This window comes from Balaenoptera physalus (genome assembly GCF_965194825.1).
Source record: "Balaenoptera physalus genome assembly, chromosome: 3".
Lineage (NCBI taxonomy): Eukaryota > Metazoa > Chordata > Mammalia > Artiodactyla > Balaenopteridae > Balaenoptera > Balaenoptera physalus.
This window is the reverse complement of record NC_138890.1, coordinates 5,489,698-5,517,383: the sequence shown is the minus strand read 5'-3', so window position 1 is coordinate 5,517,383 and position 27,686 is coordinate 5,489,698. Positions and strand designations below refer to the sequence as shown.

General features: G+C 46.9%; 1 protein-coding gene across 3 annotated transcripts in view; it reads left to right on the top strand.

Moving 5' to 3' along the window:
* Positions 1–2,161: 2,161 nt before the first annotated feature.
* The window catches only part of INSR (insulin receptor), a 134,873-nt gene continuing 109,348 nt past the window's right edge, over positions 2,162–27,686 (top strand). For 2 of the 3 annotated variants that reach the window (XM_082455398.1, XM_082455396.1), the window contains exons 1-2: positions 2,164–2,812; positions 19,854–20,405. In XM_082455398.1, coding sequence (XP_082311524.1) covers positions 2,713–2,812; positions 19,854–20,405 — 652 coding nt within the window. In that variant the 5' untranslated portion in view covers positions 2,164–2,712. Of the gene's footprint in view, positions 2,813–19,853; positions 20,406–27,686 lie in introns of all 3 variants that reach the window. The other variant, XM_082455397.1, reaches the window with a different exon arrangement.

The window sequence follows — 27,686 nt, the reverse complement described above, 5'->3', positions numbered from 1 at the left end:
TTTAGTTAAGCCAGCTTTCTCCTCCATTAAGCTACTATTTTTCCTTTCTTTTATTATTGACAAGCGTCCTGCGGAGATACTCTGTTACTTTTCAGACTTCCAACCATCACTTAGCATTCGTGATGGCTCTGGCCAGAACCAATTATTTTGGAGATTAGCAAATGGTGATTTTCTACTTCCATTCTATTGATTTTAATAAAAGGCAGAGGTTGACTTTCAACTTTTAGATGATTGTATTTTTTTTGGGGGGGGCACGGTGGTTTACAAAAGAAACAATGAGTTTTTTTTCGGGAAGTGGGTGTGTCTTCATTTCCATCCAGCAAGTCACAACTACAATGATTCTCTTGACTTTATACCCAACATGGAAGTCTTGTGTCCTGAAAGATTTCCAGAGGGCATCACGTCCCCTGGAATTTCAGCAAATGCCACTGGCCTGGAATTGTTGGTGGCTTTTGGGGGCCCCTGTGGATCAGAGGGAAGCCCCCCAAAGAAGGGGAACAACATTGATCAGACCCACAATTCTTGGTGCTCTGGGACTGCAGTTGCCTCTCGTCTGTTCTCCGTGGGTCCATTCTTGCCCCATTGTCCACAGGGAGATATTATTGGAAAGAAAATCTGATTGTGTTAACCTTTTGGTGTAAACCCTCTAATGCATCCCCGTTGCTTTCAGGATAAAGGTGGTGGTGGGGACAAGCCCTTCATATGGCATATCAAGATTCTACCCTTTCTAGCTCGGCTTCCCCTCTTTTCTTTCTGTGCTCCAGCTACAATGCCTGATTCAGTTGTGAGAACACCGGCCTGTCCTCCTCTGGGCCTTTGCACATGCTGTTCCCTCTACCTGGAACACTTCCCTGCTGCTTCCCTGGGCTGGCTCCTCCTCATCCTCAGATTTCAGTTCAAAAATCCTTCAGTGTCTCCCCATCCCACCTTATAACACATCTGATGTACAATTAATGGCCTTCTCCCCCACTGGACTGTGAGGTCTACAAGGAAATGGATGGTGTGTTTATTTTGCTCCCTGCAAATCCCCATTACTTACTGCATGTTGATTCTTCCATTCAACAAATATTTATGAAGCAATGGATATGTCAGGCACCGGGTATAAAATAGTGAACAAGACAGACAAGATTTCTGCCTTCCCGGGGAGGGGCGGAGACACACAAGAACTCAGAATTTCAGGTAAGGATACTGGCATGCGGTCAAGAACAGGGAGGGGAACAAAGGGAGGAAGGGATGGGGAGCGTTTGCAAAGTGTGGTCAGGGAAGGCTCATTGGAACAGAGAGGTGAAGCCAGACTCCGGAGGGATGGGAAGGCAGGGATAGGTTTGAGTTAAAAGGACAGTGGGCCCAGCTCCTGGCAAATTAATATTTGTTTTAATAGATGAGAGAAAGAACGAATGCCCTCAGACAAGAGTTGTGCTGGCTGCTTTGTCATACTTTATTTCTCCTGCAACTCCCCAAATCTGACCTGCAGGTATTGGTTACGTGCATCATACAGGTGAGGCTGATCCAGAGAGAGGACTCTGGGTCTGCAGTATTGAAAACTGCGTGTGTCCACTTGTGTCATACCCAAGGTCTCCAGCGCCTGGTTTGCACTTTGGCTAGGTTCTGCACATTCTCCAAGGGGTCATTTCTCCAACTTGAACCACAGACCGCGCGGAGGGGCCCAGGCTACCAGTACATTGAGCGCACGGGGCGCGCGTGCACGTGGCTGTCCCCAGGGGCCTGGCGCTGGGCGGGGGAGCAGTCGGGGTAGGACAGGGCGCCCGCGCGCTCGAGGACCAGACTCGCTGGCGGGACTGGGACGAGGGGGAGGCGAGCGCAACATTTAAGGGAGTAATAAAAAACCGAGTAAGCTAGATAAACAATATTTTAATGCAATATTTTAAAAAAATCAAAATGAATTTTCCAAAGTCCCATGATGAACAAAATAGCTAAACGTTAAACACAGGATCCGTCTCGCTGGGTCGGGCATCTGGGGCGCCCCCAGACTCTGAGACGGGAGTCACGGGGCTGGAAGGGGCGCTCCGGCTGGGCAGGGATCTGTGGCGCCCCCTCGCCTAGGGCGCGTCGGGGGCCTCCAGCGCGGGGCCCAGGATAGGGACTCTGGCGGGTGGGGCGGGGCGGCGCCTCCCCCCTGCCGGTCCTCCCTCTACCCGTCTCGGGCCTCTCCCGGGCGCCGAGTCCCTTCCGAATCCGGATCCGCGCCGCCTTTTCCCGCGGCCCGCACGGGGCCCAGCTGACGGGCCGCGTTGTTTACGGGCCGAGCAGCCCTCGCTCCCGCCGCCCGCTCGCCACCCGCCTGCCCAGGTGCCCGCCCGCCTGTCCGCGCGTCCGTTTGTCCGCGCGTCCGTTTGTTCGCGCGTCCGAAGATCTGAGCCCCCGAGCGCTCGGGGCCGAGAGCCGGGAGGCAGGGGCGCAGCGCGGGGCTCGGGGCCCTGAGATCGCGGGACGGGGCCCGGGCCGCGGTGGCCCGGAGTCGGGGCCGCCTCCACCGGGCCGCGCTGCCGGATTTGCAGCGGCGGAGGCCGCGCACCCCTCCTGGGGCTGTTTCAAGGACCCTCCCGGGCGGAGGCTGCGGCCCCTGGGCCGCCCGCGTGGAAGAGAAGGACGCGCGGCCCCCAGCGCCTCTCGGGCGGCTGCTTTGGAGCATGCACCCCTCGGGCCGGCGCCGCGCGCTCTGATCCATCCGGACCCCGCGCTCCCGTAGCCATGGGCGCCGGGGGCGGGCGGGGGGCGGCGGCCGTGCCGCTGCTGGTGGCCGTTGCCGCGCTGCTGCTGGGCGCCGCGGGCCACCTGTACCCTGGAGAGGGTGAGTCTGGGGGTCCGGGAGTGGGCGGGGACCAGCGCGGTGGGGAGGGGACCCTTTGCCAGAATGGAACCCCTGCTGTGGACTGAGAGCCCTCCTCCGTGGGAGGGCTGGTGGCCGGGACGGTAGCTCCAGCCTCGCGGGGGGCGGGAAGCCGCTGACCTTGGCCTTTGCCCGCCTGGGCTCGCGGCTCCACGCTCCGCGTGCGGGCTCCGGGCTGGAGGAACCTTGCCCCAGTGCTCGCCCCTTCGCGGGCGCCTCCCCCGAGCGCTCCTCGGACCTGTGCCTGGACCTCTCCGAGCCCAACTGGCTCCGGAGACGGGCCACGCGTCCTGAGTCTCCTCCGAGAAGTGGGGTTATTGGACACTCTCGGACAGCCAAATTCCCGGGGCACAGACGGTTTGGAGCCAGAGTCGAGGGTGACGGACTGGGGAGGGGGTCCCTTGGGGGTCCCTGCTGGTAGGTGACGCTGCCCGGGGCGGGGAACTGTAGAATCCACCCCCCCCCCCCTTTCTCGTATCTAGACCCATGGCTACCCCGACTTAAGGTCCATGTTTACACTCTTGGGTTCTGTTTCCAGATATCCGGAGGCAAACTCTAGCGCCTTGGCAACAGCGCAGTTGTAGTAGCAGAAGTAGTGTCGGCTTTAATGATTATTGTAGTTAGTGTCACCAAATGCCACGGGCTGGTCAGTCTTATCTCTCTGGACCTTTTTTTTTTTTTTTGAGATTTTTTTGATGTGGACCATTTTGAAGTCTGTATTGAATTTGTTACAATGTTGCTTCTGTTTCACGTTTTGCTTTTTTGGTCGCAAGGCATGTGGGATCTTAGCTCCCCGACCAGGGATCGAACCCGCACCCCCTGCATTGGAAGGGGTAGTCTTAACCAGTGGACCGCCAGGGAAGTCCCTCTCTCTGGACCTTTTTTTTTTTTATTTTAAATTTATTTATTTATTTTATTTATTTATTTTGGCTGTGTTGGGTCTTCGTTGCTGCGCGGGGGCTTTCTCTAATTGCGGCAAGCGGGGGCTACTCTTCATTGCAGTGCGCTGGCCTCTCATTGCGGTGGTTTCTCTTGCTGCAGAGCACGGGCTCTAGGCGCGTGGGCTTCAGTAGTTGCAGCATGTGGGCTCAGTAGTTGTGGCTCACGGGCTCTAGAGCACAGGCTCAGTAGTTGTGGCGCACGGGCTTAGTTGCTCCGCGGCATGTGGGATCTTCCGGGACCAGGGATCGAACCCGTGTTCCCTGCACTGGCAGGCGGATTCTCAACCACTGCGCCACCAGGGAAGCCCCTTCTCTCTGGACCTTTGCGGAGGCCTCTCGAGGCTGATACCGTTGTTGGTCCATTTCGTAGGGAGTAAAGTGAGGCTCGGGAAGGACACATAACTCACTTGCCCCAAAGTCAGTGCCAGAGGGAAGAACGAACCTCTCCAGTGGTGCCAGGGCCCAAGGCTCTGGACTGCTGCCCACGGCCCATGTTCCCCTAATAACCTCCCTCCTCTGCCCTTTTACCTGTCAGCTCCGGGAGGTCTCTAACCTGTGGTCATTCCAGCCCCCAAAGCCTCCCTCCTGAGTGTCCCTGTGCTGGCAGCTACCAGAGGCAAATCCCAGCATCCTTCTTGGGCTTGACAGCAGGTCTTCCTGGCTGCAGGTCAAGGACGGAAGAATCGTTTAAGAGAATATAGCTGTGGTTTCCCACCATGATGGCTGAGGCCCTGCTTTCAAAATATCTGTTGGGTTACTTCTTCAGATCTCGCCATAAAAGGAGATCAGTCATGATGAGGAAGGGGTTCAAGGAGGGAAGAAACCGAAGCTCCTGAGTTCCCTGACGGTGAGCGAGGGGCGTGAGAAAGCACACGCAGGCTCTGGAGTTGCCAAACCGGGTTTGCTGAGCACCTTTGCCAGTTAGGCAATGTCTCCAAGCACCCTGGTATACAGTTGGTGCTCCGTGAAGGAAGGGTGGCAGTTGGTTTAGGGTCTTGTTAAAAAGGTCCGAGACCAGTTGTTAGGCTTTGCCTCTGTGTGTACGTGCTCACCCTTGTATGTTTCCTTGCTCCTCTGTTCCTGGTAGCTTTGGTAATTAATGGTGGGTTTGTGCCTGCGCTTTCAGGGGTCCGTAGATGAATTTTCCGCTTCTTACTTGTTTACAGTTTCCACAAGGGCAGAGGTTTATGTTTCTTTGGTTCACTGCTACCTTTCCAGAGCCTAGAGCAGTCCCTGGCACCTAGTAGGTATTTGATAAATATTTGTTCTAGATTCAACTCCTATCCCAGGAGTCCAAGTCACAGCTGCTTTATTCTCCAGATAACTCCTAACTAACGAGAATATAAGCAACCGCTCAGCGGGCGCTGTTCTATACACTTTGCATAGGTCATCTCAGTTAATCCTTACCACAATGCTCTGAGGTAAGGTTTATTGTCCTTTTGGAAGGTGAGGAACTTTGACGAGATGGCAGAGCTGAGATTAGAACCCCAGTCTGTTAATAAAAGGTTTCTGAATAGAAGGTTCTTTGGAGTCTGAGCCTCCCCACCCCAACCCCTGTGGTAAAGGTTAACAAAATACTACTGAATAGATGACGTGTGATGCCCTTTGGAGGTTTGGGGAGGGGCGTGAAACTTTACAGATGGCTTATCTCCAACAGCAACCAATATGGCATTCTGGCTGGGGTGAGGGTGGGGTAGAGGGAAATCAATGGGATTTTTAAGGACTGAGGACTCAGAGATGTCACATGGTGTGTGCCACCCCACTTCATCCCCCCATGGAGTCTCTGTGGCTTGGCTGAACTGGGCAATGGCTTTCCCCTCCATTTCTCCTCGGGTCGATCCACTCTGGCCCGAGATGACCCGGGGCATTGCAAAGTCAGAGAATGAAGGCAGAGTGAGATTAATGACCGTGAAAACCTACAGAGTTTTGGCGGGGGTGGGGGGGTGGGCAGTGAGTTGGTTAGGTGAGGCGTGAGATGTTGCTTTCAGATCCCATCGGATGTTTCTCCTGTGTTTTCTCTTGTGTGCTCCGGGACCCTTAGAGCAGGACTTCCGCTCGCCGGGTCACCTCCCCGGGGTTCTTCCCAGTCTTTGCTTCCCCCCTGGTGACCCACCCCTCGCCCCTGCCCCACTTACTCGTAGAGGTCATTGGGGTGAGCCCCCTGGGGTCCCCACCTCACTCCACTCCATCGTTGACTTCCTTTCTTTTTTGATTAGAGGAGAACCTCTCGACTTCTGTGCTCTCGACATATGCGGTTGGATAGGTCTTGGTTGCAGGGGGCTGCCCTGTGTATTTTAAGATGTTGAGCACCGTCCCTCATCTCTAGACGCCAGTAGCAATTCCCCTGTCCAAGTCGTGACCACCAAGTGTCTCCAGACATTGCCAGCTGTCCTGAGTTGAGAATTACTGCATTTGGGGAGATAACTTTTTCCTTCTCTAGGACACTTACCCACCTGGGTCCCTTGCTCTCTCCCCTCTGTTTGTTCAGGGATCTCCATCCGCCCAGGAGCCTTTCTCTTTTCAGCCTATAAACACTCAATACTCCCCTGGGCCCCATTACTCACCACTTACCTCTCGCCTTCCCCTGCCAAGCCTCCCCCCCAACAGGTCCTCACCGCCCTTGCTCTCTCACCTTTTCACCCACTGCTCTGCCCACGGCATCTGGCTTGTGTCTCCATCGCTTTGCCCATGGCACTAGAGAAGGTCATCCCTCACCTCCCAATTGTAGCCTCACCCCAGTTGACTTCTCTGGGTTTTGCCTCCCACTGGAAGGCACGGTCTCCTGGTGAGTTTTCACCTGTGTCTGACTTCTCCCATCCTCTCTCTTCCTTTCCTCTGTTCCTTTCCTGGACTAAGATATTAGCCCCTTCTTCATAGAGGGCCATCCCCTACTCTTGACTCTCTCTGTCTCACTCAGTTTTTAATTTATATGTGGTCAAAGTCTTTATCTAGAACAGGGGCCGAATCCTGCCCACCCACGCCAGTTTTTTTGTAAATAAAGTTTTATTGGCACGCAGCCATGCCCATTCGTTCATGTATCATCTGTGGCTGCTTTTGTGCTCTAAAGGCAGAGTTGAATAGTTGTGATCGCGTGGCTCCCAACAATATTTACACCTGGGCCCTTTCCAAAGTTTGCCAACTCCTGATTTAGAACAAACTCCTTGAGGATCATGATGACATATACCTCATAGCTTGTGTGGTCCCCGATACAACTTTGAATGAATCAAGTTAAATGAAACGCCCAGGGATGCTGTGTTTTCCCCTTTACAGAGCAAGCTGTATTAAAGAAATTTATACCATTTGCTGTGCTGAATGTATGGGTTCCGATGGTGAGAAAATAACAGTGATGTTCCCTCCTTGTGTGTGTGTTTGTGTGTGTGTGTGTGTGTGATCTTTGGATTTATTTGTTTAAACAGCCTTCTTGGCATTGAATGAGGATTCCGTGCTCTTGGCCCTGTCTCTAGTACCAAAAGAAAGTGGTATCCGCTATGAGATGTTCTCTTGAGACCCCCCCTTATGTTAATTTCTATTAAGGAACACATCCGGGTGGCTTGGTTTATGTTTTGCAACTTAAAAACCGTATTTATGGGACTTCCCTGGTGGTCCAGTGGTTAAGACTTCCCCTTCCAATGCAGGGCATGCGGGTTCGATCCCTGGTAGGGGAGCTAAGGTCCCACATGCCTCGCGGCCAAAAAACCAAAACATAAAACAGAAGCAATATTGTAAAAAATTCAGTGAAGTCTTTAAAAATGGTCCACGTCAAAAAAAATCTTAAAAAAGCCATAATTATGATTTTCAAATTAAAATAATAACAGGTAGTGCATTCTCATTGCAAAAAAAATTATGAAAGTATAGAGACGAAAAAACCAGAGTCCCCCTTTGTCCCTAAAACCATTGCATTTCTGTCCTGGGAAATGACTACACTATCAGTTTGGTGTGTATCTTTATTTATTTATTAAAAAAAAATTTTTTTTCACATAAGTGTACTGGCCAGTGAATTTTTTTTCCTTTTTTTTTTTAAAGTTTATTTTTTCTTGTGTGACTTTTTTAAAAAATAAATTTGTTTATTTTTATTTTATTTATTTTTGGCTGTGTTGGGTCTTTGTTGCTGTGCATGGGCTTTCTCTAGTTGCGGCCAGTGGGGGCTACTCTTCGTCGCATTGCGTGGGCCTCTCATTGCGGTGGCTTCTCTTGTTGCGGAGCACGGGCTCCAGGCACGTGAGCTTCAGTAGTTGTGGCACGTGGGCTCAGTAGTTGTGGCTCTCGGGCTCTAGAGCACAGACTCAGTAGTTGTGGCGCATGGGCTTAGTTGCTCCACGGCATGTGGGATCTTCCCAGACCAGGGCTCGAACCTGTGTCCCCTGTATTGGCAGGCGGATTCTTAACCACTGCGCCAACCAGGGAAGCCCGGTGTGTATCTTTAAACATTTTTATTTTTAAAATGGTCATACAGTAAAACTGACTTGTTTTGGGGGGGCACAGTTTTTGCATTTTAGCCCCTGCATAGAGTTGTGTGGCAGTCCCCACAGTCGGGATACAGAAGTGTCCCATCCATCACCACCCAGACTCCTTCCGGCCATCCCTTTATCGTTATGCCATCCCTACCTCGAACCCCTGGCAACACTGATCCTTCTCCATCCCTATAGTTTTCTCTAGACTTTAAAAAGTATCTCATGTTTGTCTTTCTCTGTCTGACTTACTTCACTAAGTATGACAATCCGTAGATCCATCCATGTCACTGCAAATGGCATTATTTTGTTCTTTTTTATGGCTGAGTAATATTCCATTGTATATATGTACAACATCTTCTTTATTCATTCCTCTGTCGATGGGCATTTAGGTTGCTTCCATGTCCTGGCTATTGTAAATAGTGTTGCAATGAACATTGGGGTACATGTATCTTTTCAAATTATGGTTTTCTCCGGATATGTGCCCAGGAGTGGGATTGCTGGATCATATGGTAGCTCTAGTTTTAGTTTTCTAAGAAACCTCCATACTGTTCTCCATAGTGGCTGCACCAATTTACATTCCCACCAACAGTGTAGGAGGATTCCTTTTTCTCCACACCCTCTCCAGCATTTATTGTTTGTAGATTTTTTGATGATGGCCATTCTAAGTGGTGTGAGGTGATACCTCTAAAAAAATGGTACAAATGAACCTATTTACAAAACAGAAATAGAGTCTCCGATGCAGAAAACAAACTTATGGTTACCAAGGGGGAAGGAGGGGAGGGATAAATTGGGAAATTGGGATTGACATATACACACTACTATATATAAAATAGATAGCTAAGAATAACTTCCCGTATAGCACAGGGAACTCTACTCAATACTCTGTAATGACCTGTATGGGAACAGAATCTAAAAAAGAGTGGATATATGTATATGTATAACCAATTCACTTTGCTGTACAGCAGAAATTAACACAACACTGTAAATCAACTATACCCCAATAAAAATTAACTTAAAATATTTTAAAAAGTATCTTATAATTGGATCAATATTCTTAAAATTGAAAACCTAAGTACTCATAAGATTCTCATTATTCCTGGATTCCATATTTGTGAATTGCCCTATTCACTAAAATTTATTTGTAACTCCAAAATAAATAGTGCTTTAATGGTTATTCCTGGACGTGCACCAAGTGGCAAAAAATTGGAATCATCTGACATGCATGTTCCAGCTCAGATCAAACAAGGTGACATCTTGCCTTCCTGTTGCATCTCTCCTCTTGTGAATTCATAAATCCCCAACGATTAAAACAAATGTCCTTTAAAAAAATTTTTTTTAATTGAAGTATATAGTTGGTTTACAATTTTGTGTTAGTTTTTGGTGTACAGCAAAGTAATTCAGTTATACATATGTGTATATATTCTTTTTCAGATTCTTTTCCATTATAGATTATTGCAAGATATTGAGTATAGTTCCCTGAGCTATACAGTAGGTCCCTGTTGTTTATGTATTTTATATATAGTAGTGTGTATCTGTTAATCCCAAACTCTTAATTTATCCCACCCCCTTCCCTTTGGTAATCATAACTTTGTTTTTGATGTCTGTGAGTCTGTTTCTGTTTTGTAAATAAGTTCATTTGTATCATTTTTTAAGATTCCACATATAAGTGATATCACATGATATTTGTCTTTCTCTGTCTGACTTACCTCACTTAGTATGATAATCTCTAGGTGCATCCCTGTTGCTGCAAATAGCATTATTTCATTCTTTTTTTTTTAATGGCTGAGTAATATATTCCATTGTGTATAAGCACCACATGTTCTTTATCCATTCATCTGTCAATGGACATTTAGGTTGTTTCCATTTAGGTTGTCTTGGCTACTGTAAATAGTGCTGCAATGAACATTGGGGTGCATTTATCTTTTTGAATCAGAGTTTTCTCCAGGTATATGCCCAGGAGGAGGATTGCTGGATCATATGGTAACTCTACTTTTAGTTTTTTAAGGAACCTCCACACTGTTCTCCATAGTGGCTGCACCAATTTACATTCCCACCAACAGTGTAGGAAGGTTCCCCAAATATGTCCTTTTTTGTGGTGTATTTAGTGCCATGTTTTTCACACTCACTTGTGCTTTTTGTTGGTGATTTTGTTGTTTACCATGGTCCACGTGCATAGTTCTGAAGTGCTGTCTAGGGTCCTAAGTACTAGAAGGCTGTGATGTACCTTCCGGAGAAGATACATTTGCTGGATAAGCTTTGCTCAGGCATGAACTATATAGTGATTAGTGAATCAACAATGTATATTAAATAAGGTGTTTTTAAACAGAAACACACATACAACAAGGTTACGGTATTGATGGGTTTGCAAATTAGTGTTCTTGAGAACATTGTAGAAAATAGCTTCCATAAACAAAGAGAATCTGCTGTAGGTGGTTTCCTATCACTGGGGTTTAAAATTTGTGAAATTGGGTTTGTCAGCGTCCGTGTAGAATCCTTTTTGAATGCATACGCCCTTTTTGTCGTATTTTCATCGGGGCACAAATCCTTGGTTTACCTCTCGGAAAGTTCATGAGATGGCACAAAACCCCCGGCCTGTGTCTTGAGGAGGCGTCCCCCGTGTTCTGCTGACCCTGGTGCCAGGGAGTGCCCCAGTGGCTTTCAGGGGTTTTAGAAACATATTTTTGTTTCTGGCAGAGCAAGATTTGCTGTTCTGTGTTGCCCAGTGCAGACTGGATACGAGTTCCAGTGGGAGTCAGGCTGACGAGGAATAAAATTTGATTTCAAATCCGAGTTTTTCTTTCAGTTCCTCAAGGGTGTGGTGTCCCATCAGGTTTATAGGTTAGCTTCTGTTTTGTGTTCGGGAAGAGCAGCCTGTTAGCGGCAGATTCTTGCCTCTCTCCTGTGCCTTTGTGGTAATGTGGAAAACGTAGGTACTTTCCAAAAACTGTGCTTGTTAACAGTGCGGAAAAAGGTAGTGGTTGGACACAAAGGGATAGAGGGCAGGGCTCCACCTGTTTTCTGATGGCCTTTCTCTGATTTCTTGTTGCTAATCTGTTTTCAAAGATGTATCCTGTTTCCTTCCAGAAGATCAGAAAAGGGATGAATTCTCACTGAGGTGTTCCTTCCTAATTATATCCAGTTACATTGTATCGAAGACATCTGCTCCTTTTTTGTTCTTGCAAGACTTCTCTTGGTTTTTCTTTCTGGTGTCTTCTGTGGGCACTCTCCATCCTTATTTGTATACACGAGGAGGTAGGACTCCTGAAATGTCATGGAAGCCCCTTATAATCTTGTGGTTTGATGTGTGAGGTCCTTGGGATTACAGAACGATGGAACTGACTGGAGGAATTAGCCTAGATGTTCCAGAGCTTTCAGACAGGCTTGTAGAAGGTGTTGGTGTCAGGATGACTGTGGGTCTTTGGTCCTCTCTCTGGTTCCCTGGCCTTAAATATTGTGCTCGCCAGAGGCACGCCCCCCTTCCATCCTTTTCTCCTCCTGGTTTTATCACCTACTGTCATCCCTTCGGCCAGCATCCGCCCCTTTTCCCCAGCTCCGGATCCACATCTTCCCAGTGCCCACTGGACCCACATCTGGGAGCATACCAAAGCCCCTACAGGCTCCACATGCCCCAAACTGAGCCTGTTGTCCTTGCCACCCTCAACTGGTCCTATCTGGTCCTCTCCAGGTTCACTAAGAGAGGACCCTCACTTCTTCCCCCTCTCCTCCACCCCCCTGGGGACCAAGTCCCATTGATGCTAATTCCTTGTACCCACCCCCATAATAGGCCCCCTAGGCCATGCCATAGAGGTGGTTCCAGAGTGCCTCGTCCAGTACCTTCTCTTCCCTGCTGCCAGAGAGATTTTTCTACTTCCTGCTTTGGTCGTTCTATAGCTGCCAGCTCGGTCCGTTCCCCTGGCAGTGGAGCCTGGCCTCAGCTGTGTGGTGTGCAATCTCACTTCGCCAAGCTCATGACTGCAGTTCCTTGGGGTTCCCTCTTCTTCATGTGCTTGCATTTGCTTCCTGTGCCCCAAGCACCCTTCTTCCCTCTGTTCACCCATGGATGCCTGCTTCCTCCTTATGGAACTGGGTCAGAGGCCTCCTTCGTCCTCTCTCTGGCTTCATCACCCACCCCATTCTCCTTCCCTTTCAGTACAGACCGGGTATATCTGTCTGGGTCCCCACAGACATTGGTCTGCACATTGGAGGTGCATTCTAGTGAAACATTGACTGCATCGGAAATGAAACCATACTCTAAGTATGGGTTGGAGAAGGAATTGATACATGTTTGTCCAAAGCAGGAAGCAAAGTCTAGCCCAGAGGGGGCAGGTCCTGGAGAGGATAGGATGGCTTGAAGTTAGGAGCAAAAGGTTTGGCTGAAAAAGAACTGCTATGGTCTGAATGGCCACCTCCCTCCTCCCCATTCATGGGTTGAAACCTTAACCCCCAACGTGACTGTATTTGGAGAGAGAGCTTTTAGAAGGTAATTAAGGTTAAACGAGGTCATAAGAGGACGGCCCTAAGCTGATAGGACTGGTGACCGTAAAAGAAGAAGGAGACAGAGAAAGATCTCTCCCTTTCTGCACGCATGCACCAAGGAAAGACCATGTGAGGGCACAGTGAGAAGTCGGCCGTCTGCAAGCCAGGAAGAGAGCTCTCACCAGAAATTGACCATGCTAGCTACCTTGACCTTGGACTTCCAGCCTCAGAGCTGTGAGAAATAAATGTCTGTTGTTTAACCCCGCCAGTCTATGGCATCTGGTTATTGGAGCCCAAGCTGACCAAGACAAGAACTGAGGTCAGAAGGGGCTCGGAAACACAGCATCTAGGAGCTCAGGTAGAATAAATGGGTGTGGGTCTAGCTTTCTTTGAAATTCGTGGGGGCCGGTCCACCGTGCTTATGCGGTGCCCTCTAGCAACAATCGACAGCCCGAGAGAAGGCATCCGATGGCATTGATCCTGGGGCAAAGTGCTCAGAGGAATGGGTTGGGCAGAAGAATGGGAGCTGGAAAGAGCCCCTGCTGGAGAGGTGGCCCAGGTTGGGGAGACGGTACGTCTGTCCTACTTGAGGCCCTACCGTATCCTTGGGGACCTTGTTTAAAATGCAGATTCTTGGGCCTGGCTCCCAGAGATATTGATTCATTTGGTCTAGAGCTGGGCCTAGGGATCTGCATTTTAACATACACCTGCTCCCCAACCTCCCCCCCCACCCCCGCCCCAGGTGATTCTGATGCTGTTGGTCTACAGAGCACACTTTGAGGAACCCTGTGTGATGGCTAAGGGCACAGGTGCTGGTGCCCTGGGGACCTATGTGATGGACTGAATTGTGTCCCCTCCCCCCCCACCCTCCCGCCAAATTAACGTGTTGAAGTCCTAACCCTAACACCTCAGAATGTGACCGTCTTTGGAGATAGGGTCTTTAAAGAGGTAATCAAGGTAAAAATGAGATAATTAGGATGGCCTCTAAGAAGACTGATGTCCTTATAAGAGGAGATTAGGACACAGACACACACTGAGGGACGATCACGTGAGGACACAGGGAGAAGACGGCCGTCTGCAAGCCAAGGAGAGAGGCCTTAGAAGGAATCAATCCTGCTGACACCTTGATCTTAGATTAGACTTCTAGCCTCCAGAATTGGGAGAAAATAAATTTATCTTGTTTAAGCCACCGGGTCTGTGGTCCTTTGTTAGGGTGGCCCCAGTAGACTAATATACTGGGTTTAAATCCCAGCTCTGTCTCCTCCTTGCTTTGTGACCTTGAGGACATGTTCCTCTCTGAGCCTCCATTTCTTTCCTCTTCTAGAAAATCTATCTGGGCGACAGTTTGCCTGTTGCCTGCACCCTCGGGGTATTTACTGCCCTTCTGTTTCCAGCAGTTTCCAACAGAATCCATCTCACACACTCTGGCTGAAGTCAATTTTTATTTTTTATTTTTGGCCTCAACCCATGGCATGTGGGATCTTAGTTCCCCGACCAAGGATCGAACCCGTGCCCCCTGCATTGGGAGCGCAGAGTCTTAACCACTGAACCGCCAGGGGATTTCTTGGCTGAAGTCAATTTTAAGAGCCATTCTTGCAGGCAGGCAGAGAATCTTAAGGGTATCTGGTACCTCGGTGTGCCCAAGTTCTAACTTATGAAGGGAATAAATCTGGGAATTGGTTCCATGTATCTTAGGGTGGAGAACTAATATGTACACGTGGCCAGACCCCAGTTCTCTTCTGTTCTTCATACCTTTCATCATGCGGTCATCATCATTTACAGGTGAGGAAACTGAGGCACACAGAGATTGAGTTTATGGCTCAGGATTATGCAGCTGGCAGGTGCCCATGCTGGAGTGGGAACCAGATCTATTGGGTTTCTAGCATGCCCTGAAACTGCTGTGGGTGATGGCCTGACACCTGAACCCAAGGCTTGTTGGCCAGGATGCCTGAATTTTGGAAGAAGCCGTGTTAAGACTGGAAGGAATGCAGGGAGGAACGTGTGGCCCCACATAGGTCACCAGGGAGCGTTTGAAGAATGTCGAGACTAAGGAATGAGTACGTTCAGGCTTGAAAGCAGAAAGTATAACTCTTAGCATTGTAAAGGAGTTTCAGAATCTTCTAGATACCTCTCTCCCAGATCCTTAGTACCTCTTTGCTGTTTTCATGATAGAGAGAAAACCAGGGGAGAGGAGACACTTTCCAAGCTGGCTCTCATGTCAGTCTTCTCTCCTTCTGGAAGATTCTTAGATTCTGCTGGCCGAGGGGGAACTTCTAGACCAGCACTGTCCAACAGAACGGTCTGCTTTGATGGAAATGGTCTATAGCTGTGCCATCCAATATGGCGGCCACTATCCACATGGCGCTCTTGAAATTGTGGCCAGGGCAACTAAATTTTTACTTTTATTTAACTTTAATTCATTTAAATGTAAAAAACGTAAATGTAAAGTCTTATTTAACATTAGTTGATTGAAATGTCAAAAAAATCACTGCTTGATTCTGTTATTGAACAACTCTTTTGCTTGGAACAACTTGGGGATACAAAGAACCTACCTTTTCAGGGATTCATTTTGTGAAATCTGCATATACAGATTGAGTATTTCTGATCAAAATTAAGCATCTGAATTGAGACCTGGTGCAAGTGTATAAAACACGTGGCATTTGGGAGGCATAGTGTGAAAAAAATCCCATAGATTTTTTTTTTTTTTTGTATTGCTTACATGCTGAAGTGAAGTTTTGGGCTACATTGGGTTAAATTAAGAATATTTAGTTTCACCGTTTCTTTTTTACCTTTATAGAGAAAATTTTAAATTCTGTGTGGTTCGCATCATGTTTCTATTGGATAAGGCTGCTCTAGGCCCTACACACCCTTGTGACCTACAGCGACAAGCTACAGCTCTTGACCTTCCAATGAAGTAGGCAGAACTTATTGCACTGTTTGTGTAGGTTTTAATCCTGGTGTTACCTCCTCCGGGAAGCCCTCCTTGATTGTTCTGGACTTAGTCAAATAGCTCATTTTCATGATCTCTTCTAGCCCCTGAAGCTGTCCTTGAATAACTGAGATATCCTCCTCAGTTATACTTTCAGTTGATTTGGGTAGTTAATAGCAACTAGTAGTCTGTGAGATCCAGGGCAGCCTCTGTCTTATTCCTTTTTTTTTTTTTTTTTTAAACATCTTTTTTGGAGTATAATTGCTTTACAATGTTGTGTTAGTTTCTGCTGTATAACAAACTGAATCAGCTATATGTATACATGTATCTCCCTATCCTGTTGTCCTATCCCGCTTGTCCTATTTCTTGAAGCACTTCCAGCCCTTGGAACAGCAGAAACAGGTCCTCAGCAGATAGTTGCTGAAGGAGTGAACGAAGGAAACTGTCTTTAACAAGCTTCCTCCAGGTTGTCACTGCATGAACATTATTTCGTTGTTTCCTTATTTAAGTCAGATTCACCTGCTTCTTAATTTGGTATGTTTTTAAAGAACAAAGACGGAGAAACTGTAACATAGTTCAAGCATAAACTTCGCATTTAATTGCTGGGTGGACATCCTAGCATTACCCCTTAAAACTCAGCCTGTGTGAGTTTGATTTGCTCGTCACAAAAATGGGCATGGACCACATTTCGTTTATCCACCTCCTCTGGGATTATTTTGAGAATTCATCAAGAGAATGTGTCTGCCAGCACATGGCCAAGTGCGTTACATGGTCATTGTTATTAGCTGTCACCAGGACCCCCCCTCCTCCCCCGATCGTCACGGTCCTTCCCTACCTGTGCGTAGAGTGGTGATTAACCATGTGTCACTTACTAAGGACCCGAAGCATCTTTCAGTTCCCACCCAGAGGTATTAAAAGCCAGTACAAGGTCTGACATCTATTGCTGGCACCATCTCTAACATCCTCTGGGTATTTTCTGTTTACCCAGTAAATTGCTCTATTGTCTTAGACTAATAGGGACACATACAGCTTTCATGAGTTGAGTTAGAGTCATTGGAGATTAAAAAAAAAAAAAGCAGTTCTTTGTTGTCTCCTACAGTTATAGTCGTTTAATTTTTTAATAACAACTTTATTGAGATCTCATTCAATACCATACAATTCGCCCATTTAAAGTTTAAATTTAGTGGTTCTTAGTACATTAGTACAGTCACAGAGTTGGGCAACCATCACTACAATCAATTTTAGAACATTTTCATCACCCCCCAAAGAAATCCCATACTCTTTAGCTGTCACTCCTCATTTCCCCCTCTCCAAGCCCCTTGAAACCACTAATCTACTTTCTATGGATTTGCCTATTCTGGACATTTCATGTAAATGGAATCGTGCCACACGTGGTCTTTTGTGACTGGCTTCTTTCACTGAGCCTGATGTTTTCAAGGTTCATCCCTGTTGTAGCAGGTGTCAGTGCTTCTCCCCTGTTATTGCTGAATTATCTTCTTTTGTACGGACATGCCACATTTTGTTTATTCATTTGTCAGTTCATGGACATTTGGCTTGTTTCCACTTTTTGGCTATCATGAGTAATGATGCTATGGGCATTTGTACACACATTTCTGTGTGGACCTATGTTTTCCTTTCTCTTGGGTATCTACCTGGGAGTGAAGTTGCTGGGTTATATGGTAACTCTTTGTTTCACCTTTTGAGGGACTGCTAGTCTATTTTCCACAACAGCAGCTGTACCGTTTTCCATTCCCACCAGTAATGTATGAGGGTTCTGATTTCTCCACGTCCTCGTCAACACTTGTAATTGTCTGTCTTTTTAATTTTAGCCATCCTGGTAGGAGTGAAGTGGTATCATTGTGGTTTGGATTTACATTTCCTGGATGTCCGACAGCTGGTTAATCTTTGAACGTATATTCATATCTGATTTTGGTTCTGACACAACTTGGGGAGGATGGTGGGCTGGTGTTCTTTGTACCTGTATCAATTTCACAATTTCGTGTGTGTGTGTGTGTGTGTGTGTGTGTGTGTGTGTGTGTAAAACATAGAGTGTGAGGCTCAGGCTTGAGAAGCCCAGACCTGTGGCCGAGTCTAAGCTGTATACTGCCAGATATAATACAGGACACCAAGTTAAATTTGAATTTAACATAAATAATGAGTAATTTTTAAGGATAAGTATGTCTCAAACATTGCATGGAATATACTTATCCTAAAATGTACTTGCTGCTCATCTGAAATTCAAAGTTAACTGGGCGTCCTGCATTTTTATTTGCTAAATCTGGCAACCCTGAATGTTACTGGTGGGTCGTACGTCCTTGGCTGATTTGCTTTGCTTCCTAGAGATCCAGTTTTCCCTTCTGTGGGGTGCGGATAAAGCTTGTTGGGAGGTGTCACTGACGTGGTACCTGTCCAGACCTCTGTATGTAGATGCTGTTGATGTGACTGAAGCTGGGAGCCTCAGCCTTGGGTGGCATGAGTGTGTGGGACTGGAACTGCCGTCCTGGTCCCCTTGAAGCTGCCTTCTAATTTCTGAGTGAGTGAGTGTATGTGTGTGTGTTTGTGTTTTGGCAAGGAGAGGCTGTCTAAAGAATTCAGTTCTACTGAATGTTAACTCCAATATAAGGAACACAGGAGGAGGGAAAGATCCAAATAAGTATATGGAGGAAAGGAAATCAGAGAAGGCTTCCTGGAGGAGGTGGCATTTGAACTGGATCTTGAAGGATGATGAGCTGCATTTCGAAATAGGGAGCTAAGGTATAAAGGACTTTGACAGTCAAAGGGACTAGGGCTACCCTGTTCAGTCCAGTAGCCACTAGCTACATGTATCTATTTCTGTTTACACTATCTAAAGTAAAATCAAATATTCAGTTCCTCAGTCTTATATCAGTCACATTTCAAGTGCTAGACAGCCACAAATGGCCGGTGGCTTCCATAGTGGCCAGTGCATATATAGAACATCTCTATCATTGCAGAAGTTCTGTTGGACTTTGTTGGACTAAGGCAAGGGTCACCAAACTACCATCCCAGGGGGAAACACCAACCCACAACCTGCTTTTATAATAAAGTTTTATTGGAACACAGCCATATCCACTCATTGTCTCTGGCTGCTTTTGAGCTATAATGGCGGAGTGGAGTAGTCTAAACAGAGACTGACTGCAAAGCTGAACATATTTACTATCTGAGCCCTTATAGAAAATATTTGCCCACCCTGGTCTAGGGGAATGAAGGCACAGAGCCTAGAGGTGACACCGTGATATGTTTGGGAGAAATAAACAATAACAAAATAGCTGAAATTAATTGAGCACTTACTGTGTGCCAGCCACTTCTTGGGTGCCTGCATTATTTCACTCATTCCTCTTCATAGGTCATGTTATAGGGAAGGCTTGGAAGGCCCCCTTGGAATTGGAGAGTAGTGGGCAGGCCTGTTTCACGTGGTGCAGGGGATGGAGGGGCAGAACCTTGAGGGCCGCGAGAGGAAAGTGCAGGGTCATGGGGAGACATAGAGGGTGTCAGAGCAAGGGAGGGGCCACCTGCAGGAGAATGGGTGTGCAGGGTGTTTGTGCAGGGGAGATCAGACTCTCTGGGAAGCCCTTGCCACACCCAGGTAAAAGGTAATTAGACCTTGGCTGCCTGCCAGGAGGGCGGGTTGGGAAGGAGTGTTAGGAAAGCGGGAGAACTGACAAAACAAAGTCAGCTCTCCTTGCCCCATTTCTGATGTGGGCACCTTTATCCCCATACATCCATTTCCTGAAGATCTTCCACGCCGACTCACTGGGGACGGCTCCCCTTTCTCCTTCCACACCTGCTGCATTACTCAATCCCCTGTAATCCCAATGTCTTCATTGCATCATATTTGATGCGATGCTTTTAAGGCTTCTAATGGGTACTGCCAAAGGAATTATTATTATTATGATTTGCCTTTCAGGAGTAATTACTTAGGCACAGACACCTTACAGAGAAAGCCACTGAACCGGGCTGGCTGTAGAATTTACAGGGTCCAGTTCAGAATGAAACCTTGGGACCCCTCACTCAAAAATAATTAAGGATTTCAAGACGGAAGAGCATTAAGCCAAGGGCAGGGCCCTTCTGAGCGGGCGTGGGACCCAGGTCACATGCCCATGTGGCTGGCCCTGCCACTAATTCTTATGAACCATCCATGGGGTGTTTGTTCACCTGTCTTGCTCTCTGCTTGTTTGCCCTTCTAGTGTGCCCCGGCATGGATATCCGGAATAACCTCACCCGGCTGCACGAGCTGGCCAACTGCTCGGTCATCGAAGGACATTTGCAGATCCTATTGATGTTCAAAACGAGACCTGAGGACTTCCGAGACCTCAGTTTCCCCAAGCTCATCATGATCACTGATTACTTGCTGCTCTTCCGGGTCTACGGGCTGGAGAGCCTGAAGGACCTGTTCCCCAACCTCACGGTCATCCGGGGCTCCCGCCTCTTCTTTAACTACGCGCTGGTCATCTTCGAGATGGTTCACCTGAAGGAGCTTGGCCTCTACAACTTGATGAACATCACCCGGGGCTCCGTCCGCATCGAGAAGAACAATGAACTCTGCTACCTGGCCACCATCGACTGGTCTCGCATCCTGGATTCCGTGGAGGATAATTACATCGTGCTGAACAAAGACGACAATGAGGAGTGTGGGGACATTTGTCCAGGCACCGCGAAGGGCAAGACCAACTGCCCTGCCACCGTCATCAACGGGCAATTTGTGGAGCGGTGTTGGACGCACAGCCACTGCCAGAAAGGTACGTTGAGGTTCTCGGGGGTTCTAAGCCATTTCTCGTGGCTGGTTCATTAGAAGGAAGCTGGAGACATTCACTAGCTCAGGTGGTGGCAAACCTTTTTTGCAAAGACTCAGATGTTAAATACTTTAAACTTTGCGGTCTGTTGTAACTACTCAGCCCTGCCATTGGAGCGGGAAAGCAGCCACCCTGCAAGGAGGCGCAATAAACAAGTGGGCGTGGCTGTGTTTCAATAAAACTTTATTTACAAAACCAAGTGTTGGGCCAGATTTTGCCAACTCCTGAGCTAGATGGTCGAATGTTCCTCTTGCTTCAGAGACCAGATGAGAATGGGCTTTATTGTCAAAAACAAAACAAAAACAAATGTATTTCTTATCTGATTCTAGAAGTATGACTGCTTGTGGTAGACATTTGGAAAAAGAACTGTGTAAAGGATAAAAGCAAAACATCCTTATTTCACAGTTATTGGGGGATACTTCCTGCTAGTGGCTCTGTTGTGTCTGAATTTAGTTAACTTTCTCTGTCGTTGGGCATTTAGATTATTTCTAGTTTCCACAAAGAGGGATGAACATTTTGGTGTCGAAGCTTTATCGAACATTTTTTTTTTTTTTCCTTCGGGTTTTGCTTTTCCAGAAGTGAAATTTCTGGGTCAAAGTTTCTTGATACCGATTGCCAAATGGCTTTCCGGAAACGTACCAACGGGCACTCCTCCTAGCATTGGCTGAGAGGGAACACCTTGGCTAGCTTTGAGTGTTGTTTGAAAAATCTTTCATAATTTGCTGGAAGGAGGGGCTTGTGTGTTGTCATTGTTTCTATTTGCATTTCTTTGATTGCTATCAGGGTTGAACCTTTTAAAACATGTTTATTTATCATTTGGGTTTTCTCTTCCTGTTCATATCCTTTGTCCATTTATCTTTTAGTACCTTAGTGGTTTTTGAAGTATTAATTTGCATGTCGTTTTCATAGCAAAGACTGTTAACTCTTTGCCAGTTATGTTTTCAGGCGTTTTTGTTCAGTGACAAATATACTCTGGCTGTCAGTTGCCAGAGAAGCTTAAAATGTTTATGGAGTTCAGAGCTGGGTTTTTGCATGCCTCTCATTATTTTATGCATAGAAAGTCCCTTTCTATGCATAAAATGAACGTTTTTTTCCTCCAAATTTTCTATCTTAACTTTAAATATTATCATTAAAAAAATGTTTGTCCTGGGCATTTGGGACCTGTTTGTGTGCATGATTCAAAAGGGTATCCATTTCCCCCCAAATAACTAGTTGGGGTCTCAACCCCAGGTATTGCAGAAATTTACCTGTTCGTCATTGATTTGGGGTCTGTTTCTAGGTATCCATAAATATGTCTGCCTTTCCTTGCACCGGGGCTGTTACTATTCTAATACGTATAGTTTTATAATGTCTTGACATCCAGGAAGTCTAGTTCCACACACACACTCGTTACTTGTTTATTGTTTTATTGACTCTTTTCACACGTTGTGAAATTCCCTGGGAAGACTTAGCAAATGTGAGATGGAGGCGGGAGAAAGTGAGCGGGTGGCTGAAGGGTTGTATCACAAAAGATAAGGGAAGGTAGAAAGGAGGGTCTTCTCACCTGAGCCCAAAGCTATGGGGAAGCCACACAGGGTGAGTCATGAGTAGAATCTCTAGACTCAGCAGGGAGGACTCCTTCGAGCTCCAGGGAGTCCTTCCATTCTGTGAATGCTGGAAGGGAGGAAACAGGAGGTGAGAGAGTGGAGACCTGTCTTTTGAGAGGTTGGTTGGTGAAGGAAAAGAGAATCTGGTGGTTTGTAGATATAGGAGGGAACGATGGTTATTATATTGTGGAAAAATCTTGAGAACGTCGGTAGGTCAGGGACACAGAGAAGCCAAGCTATGACCAAGAAGAAGGATCAAAGCTGGGGCAGAGTCTTGGCTGAAGTAGAGGACCACCCGTGGGTTTGGAATTTCGTAGAACAGGGAGACTTCGAGGTGGGGGTGGGGGTCGGGGTGTGGGTGAATAAGTTGGATGGGAGAGACCATCCAGATGAATTTGGAGGTGAGGGGGTGGTGTTCTCTGATGGTGAGGGGAGGAGAGGCTGTGTAGGACCTACCATGTTACAAGGACACACAGCTGCAAGGGGAGCTCCGTTATCTTTGTTTTAGAGACCAGAGAGGTTACTTAACTTGCCTAAGGCCACACAGCTAAGAAAAGATGGCTGGGGTTTGCACCACATCTGAGACACAAAAATAGTGTGTGTGTGTGTGTGTGTGTGTTGTGTTGTGTGTATGGGTGCCCCCCTCTGTTTAAAGATGGGTGAGCTACTTCTAGCTGGGGTACCAGGGAGAACAGTGAATAGTCTTTTATCTCAATGCTCCGTTTTCCAAATTCAGGTTCTTGTTTGAAATGCTCCAGGCTTACATATCTTGAGATATAATTTAAGACATTCCTCTGTGGATTTATTTCTGTACTCATTTTAGTCAAAATATCCAGGATGGTATTATCTGCAAAAATGTCCCTGATGTTTTGAGCAGGTGTTTTTATTTTATTTTATTTTTTAAGTTTTTTATCTTGTGCTTTTGAGAGCAGGGCTTGTTTCTCCAGCACTGGGGGTTTCATCACTGGAGAAGGTGTGGCTCTACACGTACGGCTGTGGCGGAGACCTGCCGGATACCTGTTCCTGGCATCTGGCATCGATGTTTGCTCCTGGTTTGTAATCAGCGGTGGTGTCCCCTAGGGGAAGCGTTGTCCTGTCCTGGTCACAGATGTTGAGAAATGATTGTTTTTTGAACCTACACTCTTGTCTATCAAGTACAACTCAGCTCAGGCTTTTTTCCCCTTCAATTTCTTTAATTGTAGTCAAATACACATAACATAAAGTTTACCATCTTAACTATTTGAAATGCACAGCTCAGTGGTATTAAGTACATTCATACTGTCGTGCAACCATCCCCACCATCCATCTTCAGAACTTTCTCATCCTCCCAAACTGGAACTCTGTCCCCATGAAACACTGACTCCCCATCTCCTCCCCCAGACCCTGGCCCCCACCATCCTACTTTCTGTCTCTATGGATTTGACTTCTCTAGGGACCTTGTATAAGTGGAATCATGTAGTATTTGTCCTTTCGTGTCTGGCTTATTTCACTGAATATAATGTTCTCAAGGTTCATCCATGTTGTAGCAGGTGTCAGAATTTCCTTCCTTTTCAGGGCTGCATAATATGCCATTGTGTGGATGGACCACATTTTGTTTATCCATTCTTCCATCGATGGACACTTGGGTTGTTTCCACCTTTTGGTTATCGTGAATAATGCTGCTGTGAACCTGAGTGTACATTTCTGGCTTTTAAAATGCTCATGTTTCTTTGTTGCTGTGGCTTTGGAAGGCTTATCATGGGATTTTTGAATGCTAAACAGACCGAAATGAGCCTTTAGAAGATATCTCCCTGTCTTAGGCAACAGACACAGACCTGTGAAAACTATCCAGCAAGTCCTCAGTTCCCCTAGAATCCTCTCCAACACCTCCTTGAGCCTTTTTCTTGCATGATTGCCAGGTTCTGGAAACATCCAAGGTCTGGTCAGCATTTGGGATGAAGTTGTTGGGTTGTCCTCTGAACCCAGTTTAAACATTCTCTAAAATGTCCCTTTTTCCACCTGATCCCAAAACAATGCTGCTTTGGGCAGAGAGAGAAAAAGAAAGTTCTCAGTGGTTAAAGTATTTAAAAGGAAGGGCACTGTGGTGTGTGTCTTGAGATGCTTCTTCTCCATCACTCTGTCTACATATTTGGGGTGGAGATGCCAACGGAGGCCAAATGCAAGGAGCCTTGGATGGGCAGAGTGGAGATGGAGTCTTTGTGAGCTGGGTCACAAAATGTGTTTATTGTGAACCTACTATGTGCCAGGCATTGGGGTCCTCAGGGTCATAGGAGGGGCAAGCCCCTGCCTCCTTGGAGAGGACCTTCTGATGGCAAATATAGACATTGAATATGTGACTGAATGCACTTGTAGGAAGAGTTACAAGAGGGGGATCTGTGGGTGAAAGCATGGGATGAAGCCCTAAACTAGTCTTCAGAATATATCTCCCCTCCCCCCACATAGGTGTGTCATAAAGACCCGAAGGTCAGCCTCACTGGACCCGTTTCCATGTGGTTACGAGAATTGTTCCGAGTCCTGTTTCGCCGGTCATGGCTCACGAGCTGGACCAAACCAGTGTTTCCCCATCTGAAGAGTGAGGATAATAATGGCACCTGCTTGTCAGGGTTGCAGTTTTGGGGGCTAAATGAAATGATGCACGGGGTACACTTATCCCAGCCCGTGACACTTTGTGAATTTTCTGGAAGCTTCTCCTAGACGTCATTGAGTCCACCACCCTTTCTGGGCAGACGAGCCACTGGGTAAGTGTCTGCCAAAGCTTGGCTCCATTTCTGACTTTGGTCTTGGGGCAGGCAGAGGAAAGCCCACCGTGTGACCTGCTGATGAGAGCTGAGTGCTTGGACCTATGGCCCCAGAGGAAAGATCGCTCTGCTTACCTGGTGCCTCAGCTTCCAAGGCTCTGGGGACCCCAAGCTCTGGGCTTTTGGTGGGGGGGGGACCAGAAACCACAGGGCTTGCTTGACCAGCTGCCCCAGCCAAACCCACTGGCATTTTTTTTTTTTCCTGGGAGGCCACCCCAGCTGCTTGCTGCCAGTCAGAGGGGTGGGTGAGTCTGGGGCACGATGGGTGCCAGGAAACTGGTCGGTGATGCCACGTACGGCAGATGCAGGAGGCAAAGGGAGGCGAGTTTCTCCTTCCTGAGTTTGAGTTTCCATCCATGTTTCAGAGTCTCTGAAAGCTGAGGTGCTCTATTTGTATTAAACACTACCTATTTAAGTGCACGTGCATTCTCTCTTGAAGGGTTTGCTTTTAGGCAGAGGTTTGAGCTTCAGATTGAAACTGTTTTCCCCTTCTTCCATTTTTTTTTTTTTTTAACTTTGCCTTTGGTACTGTAGTAATCAGAATCTTCTCGACAGTGAATGCTTGTTTTGTGCCAGACACTGTTCTAAGTGCTTTGCTTACCATACTGCAGCAAGTTCTCCCAGCAATTCCTTCTTACAGATGAGGTCCTGGAGGCCCCAGGAGGTTAAGCCACTTGCCCAGGGTCACATCGCTAGTAAGTAGTAGAGCTGGGATTTGAACCCCAAACCCAGGTATTCTGGCTCAGAATCTGACCTCTTAACCGTTGTGCTTTCCTGGCTCATTGTGGAAAGTTGGGGAACTGCAGAGAACAAAGAAAGCTGGGGTGGGGCGATGCCCTAGACTTTGCCCCTGCCAACATTCTGGCTGCTTTTTCCTATAGCCCTTCTCATCCCTCCCTTTTTTTTTTTTTAATTAATTTTTATTGGAGTCTAGTTGATTTACCATGTTGTGTTAATTTCTGCTGTATAGTAAAGTGAATCAGTTATACATATACGTTTTTCCACTCTTTTCTAGATTCTATTCCCATAGAGGTCATTACAGAGTACTGAGTGGAGTTCCCTGGGCTATACAGTAGTTCTTATTAGTTATCTATTTTATATATAGTAGTGTGTATATGTCAATCCTAATCTCCCAATTTATCCCTCCCACCCTTACCCCTTGGTAAACATAAGTTTTCTACATTTGTGACTCTATTTCTGTTTTGTAAATAGGTTCATTTGTACCATTTTTTTGGATTCCACATATAAGCAATATCATATAATCTATATTTTTAAAATTTATTTATTTAGTTTTGGCTGCATTGGGTCTTCGTTGCTGCGCGTGGGCTTTCTCTAGTTGCGGTGAGCGGGGGCTACTCTTTGTTGCGGTGCGCGGGCTTCTCATTGTGGTGGCTTCTCTTGTTGCGGACCACAGGCTCTAGGCACGTGGGCTTCAGTAGTTGCGGCACGTGGGCTTAGTAGTTGTGGCTCGCAGGCTCAGTTGCTCCGCGGCATGTGGGATCTTTCCAGACTAGGGCTCGAACCCATGTCCCCTGCATTGGCAGGCAGATTCTTAACCACTGTGCCACCAGGGAAGCCCAATATCGTATAATATTTGTTCTTCTCTGTCTGACTTCTTTCACTCAGTATGACGATCTCTAGGTCCATCCGTGCCACTGCGAATGGCATTATTTCATTCTTTTTAATGGCTGAGTAATATTCCATTGTATATATGTACCACATCTTCTTTATCCATTCATCTGTCAATGGACATTTAGGTTGTTTCCACGTCTTGGCTATTGTAAATAGTGCTGCAATGAACAATGGGGTACCTGTATCTTTTCGAATTATGGTTTTCTCCAGATATAGGCCCAAGAGTGGGATTGCTGGATCATATGGTAGTTCTGTTTTTAGTTTTTTTAAGGAACCTCCATACGGTTCTCCATTCCCACCCACAGTGTAGGAGGGTTCCCTTTTCTCCACACCCTCTCCAGCATTTATTGTTTGTAGACTTTTTGATGATGGCCATTCTGACGGGTGTGAGGTGGTACCTCATTGTAGTTTTGATTTGCATTTCTCCAATGAATTGTGATGTTGAGCATCCTTTCCTGGGCCTCTTGGCCATCTGGGTGTCTTCTTTCATCCTGGCTTAAGTTAGCTGCCTCCTCCATCAGACTAAGTTCTCTTGAACACAGGGACCACGGCATTGATTGTTGTGTCCCCAGGACCTGTCATGTAGATAAACAATGACATCTTTGACCACTTATTACTAGCTAATGCTTATTGAGCACTTACTATGTGCTGAGCCCTGTGCTAAGAATTTGACAAGGTTTGCCTTATAGAATCCTCACCATAGCCTATGAGAAGATGTTATTCCCATTTTACAGAAGGGGACACTCAGGCTTGGATAGTAATTAAGAAACTTACTCTAGGAGACCTTGCTGGGAAATGGTTTGATCTCAGGCTTGTCAGGTCTAAAGCCCTTGACCAGTCAGCAAACTACGACCCACGGGCCAAATTCAGCCCTCCAGCGTTTTTGTACGGCCCGTGAGCTAAGAATGTTTTTTATACTTTAAAAAGGTTGAGGGGACAGACATAGAAAACAGACTTGTGGTTGCCAAGTGGGAGGGGAGGGGAGGGAGGGAGGGAGGGATTGGGAGTTTGGGATTAGCAGATGAAAACTATTATATATAGAATGGATAAACAACAAGGTCCTACTGTATAGCACAGGGAACTATATTCAATATCCCGTAATAAACCATAATGGAAAAGGATATGAGCAAGAATGTATATATATGTATAACTGAATCACTTGGCTGTATACCAGAAACTAATACAACATTGTAAATCAACTATACTTCAAT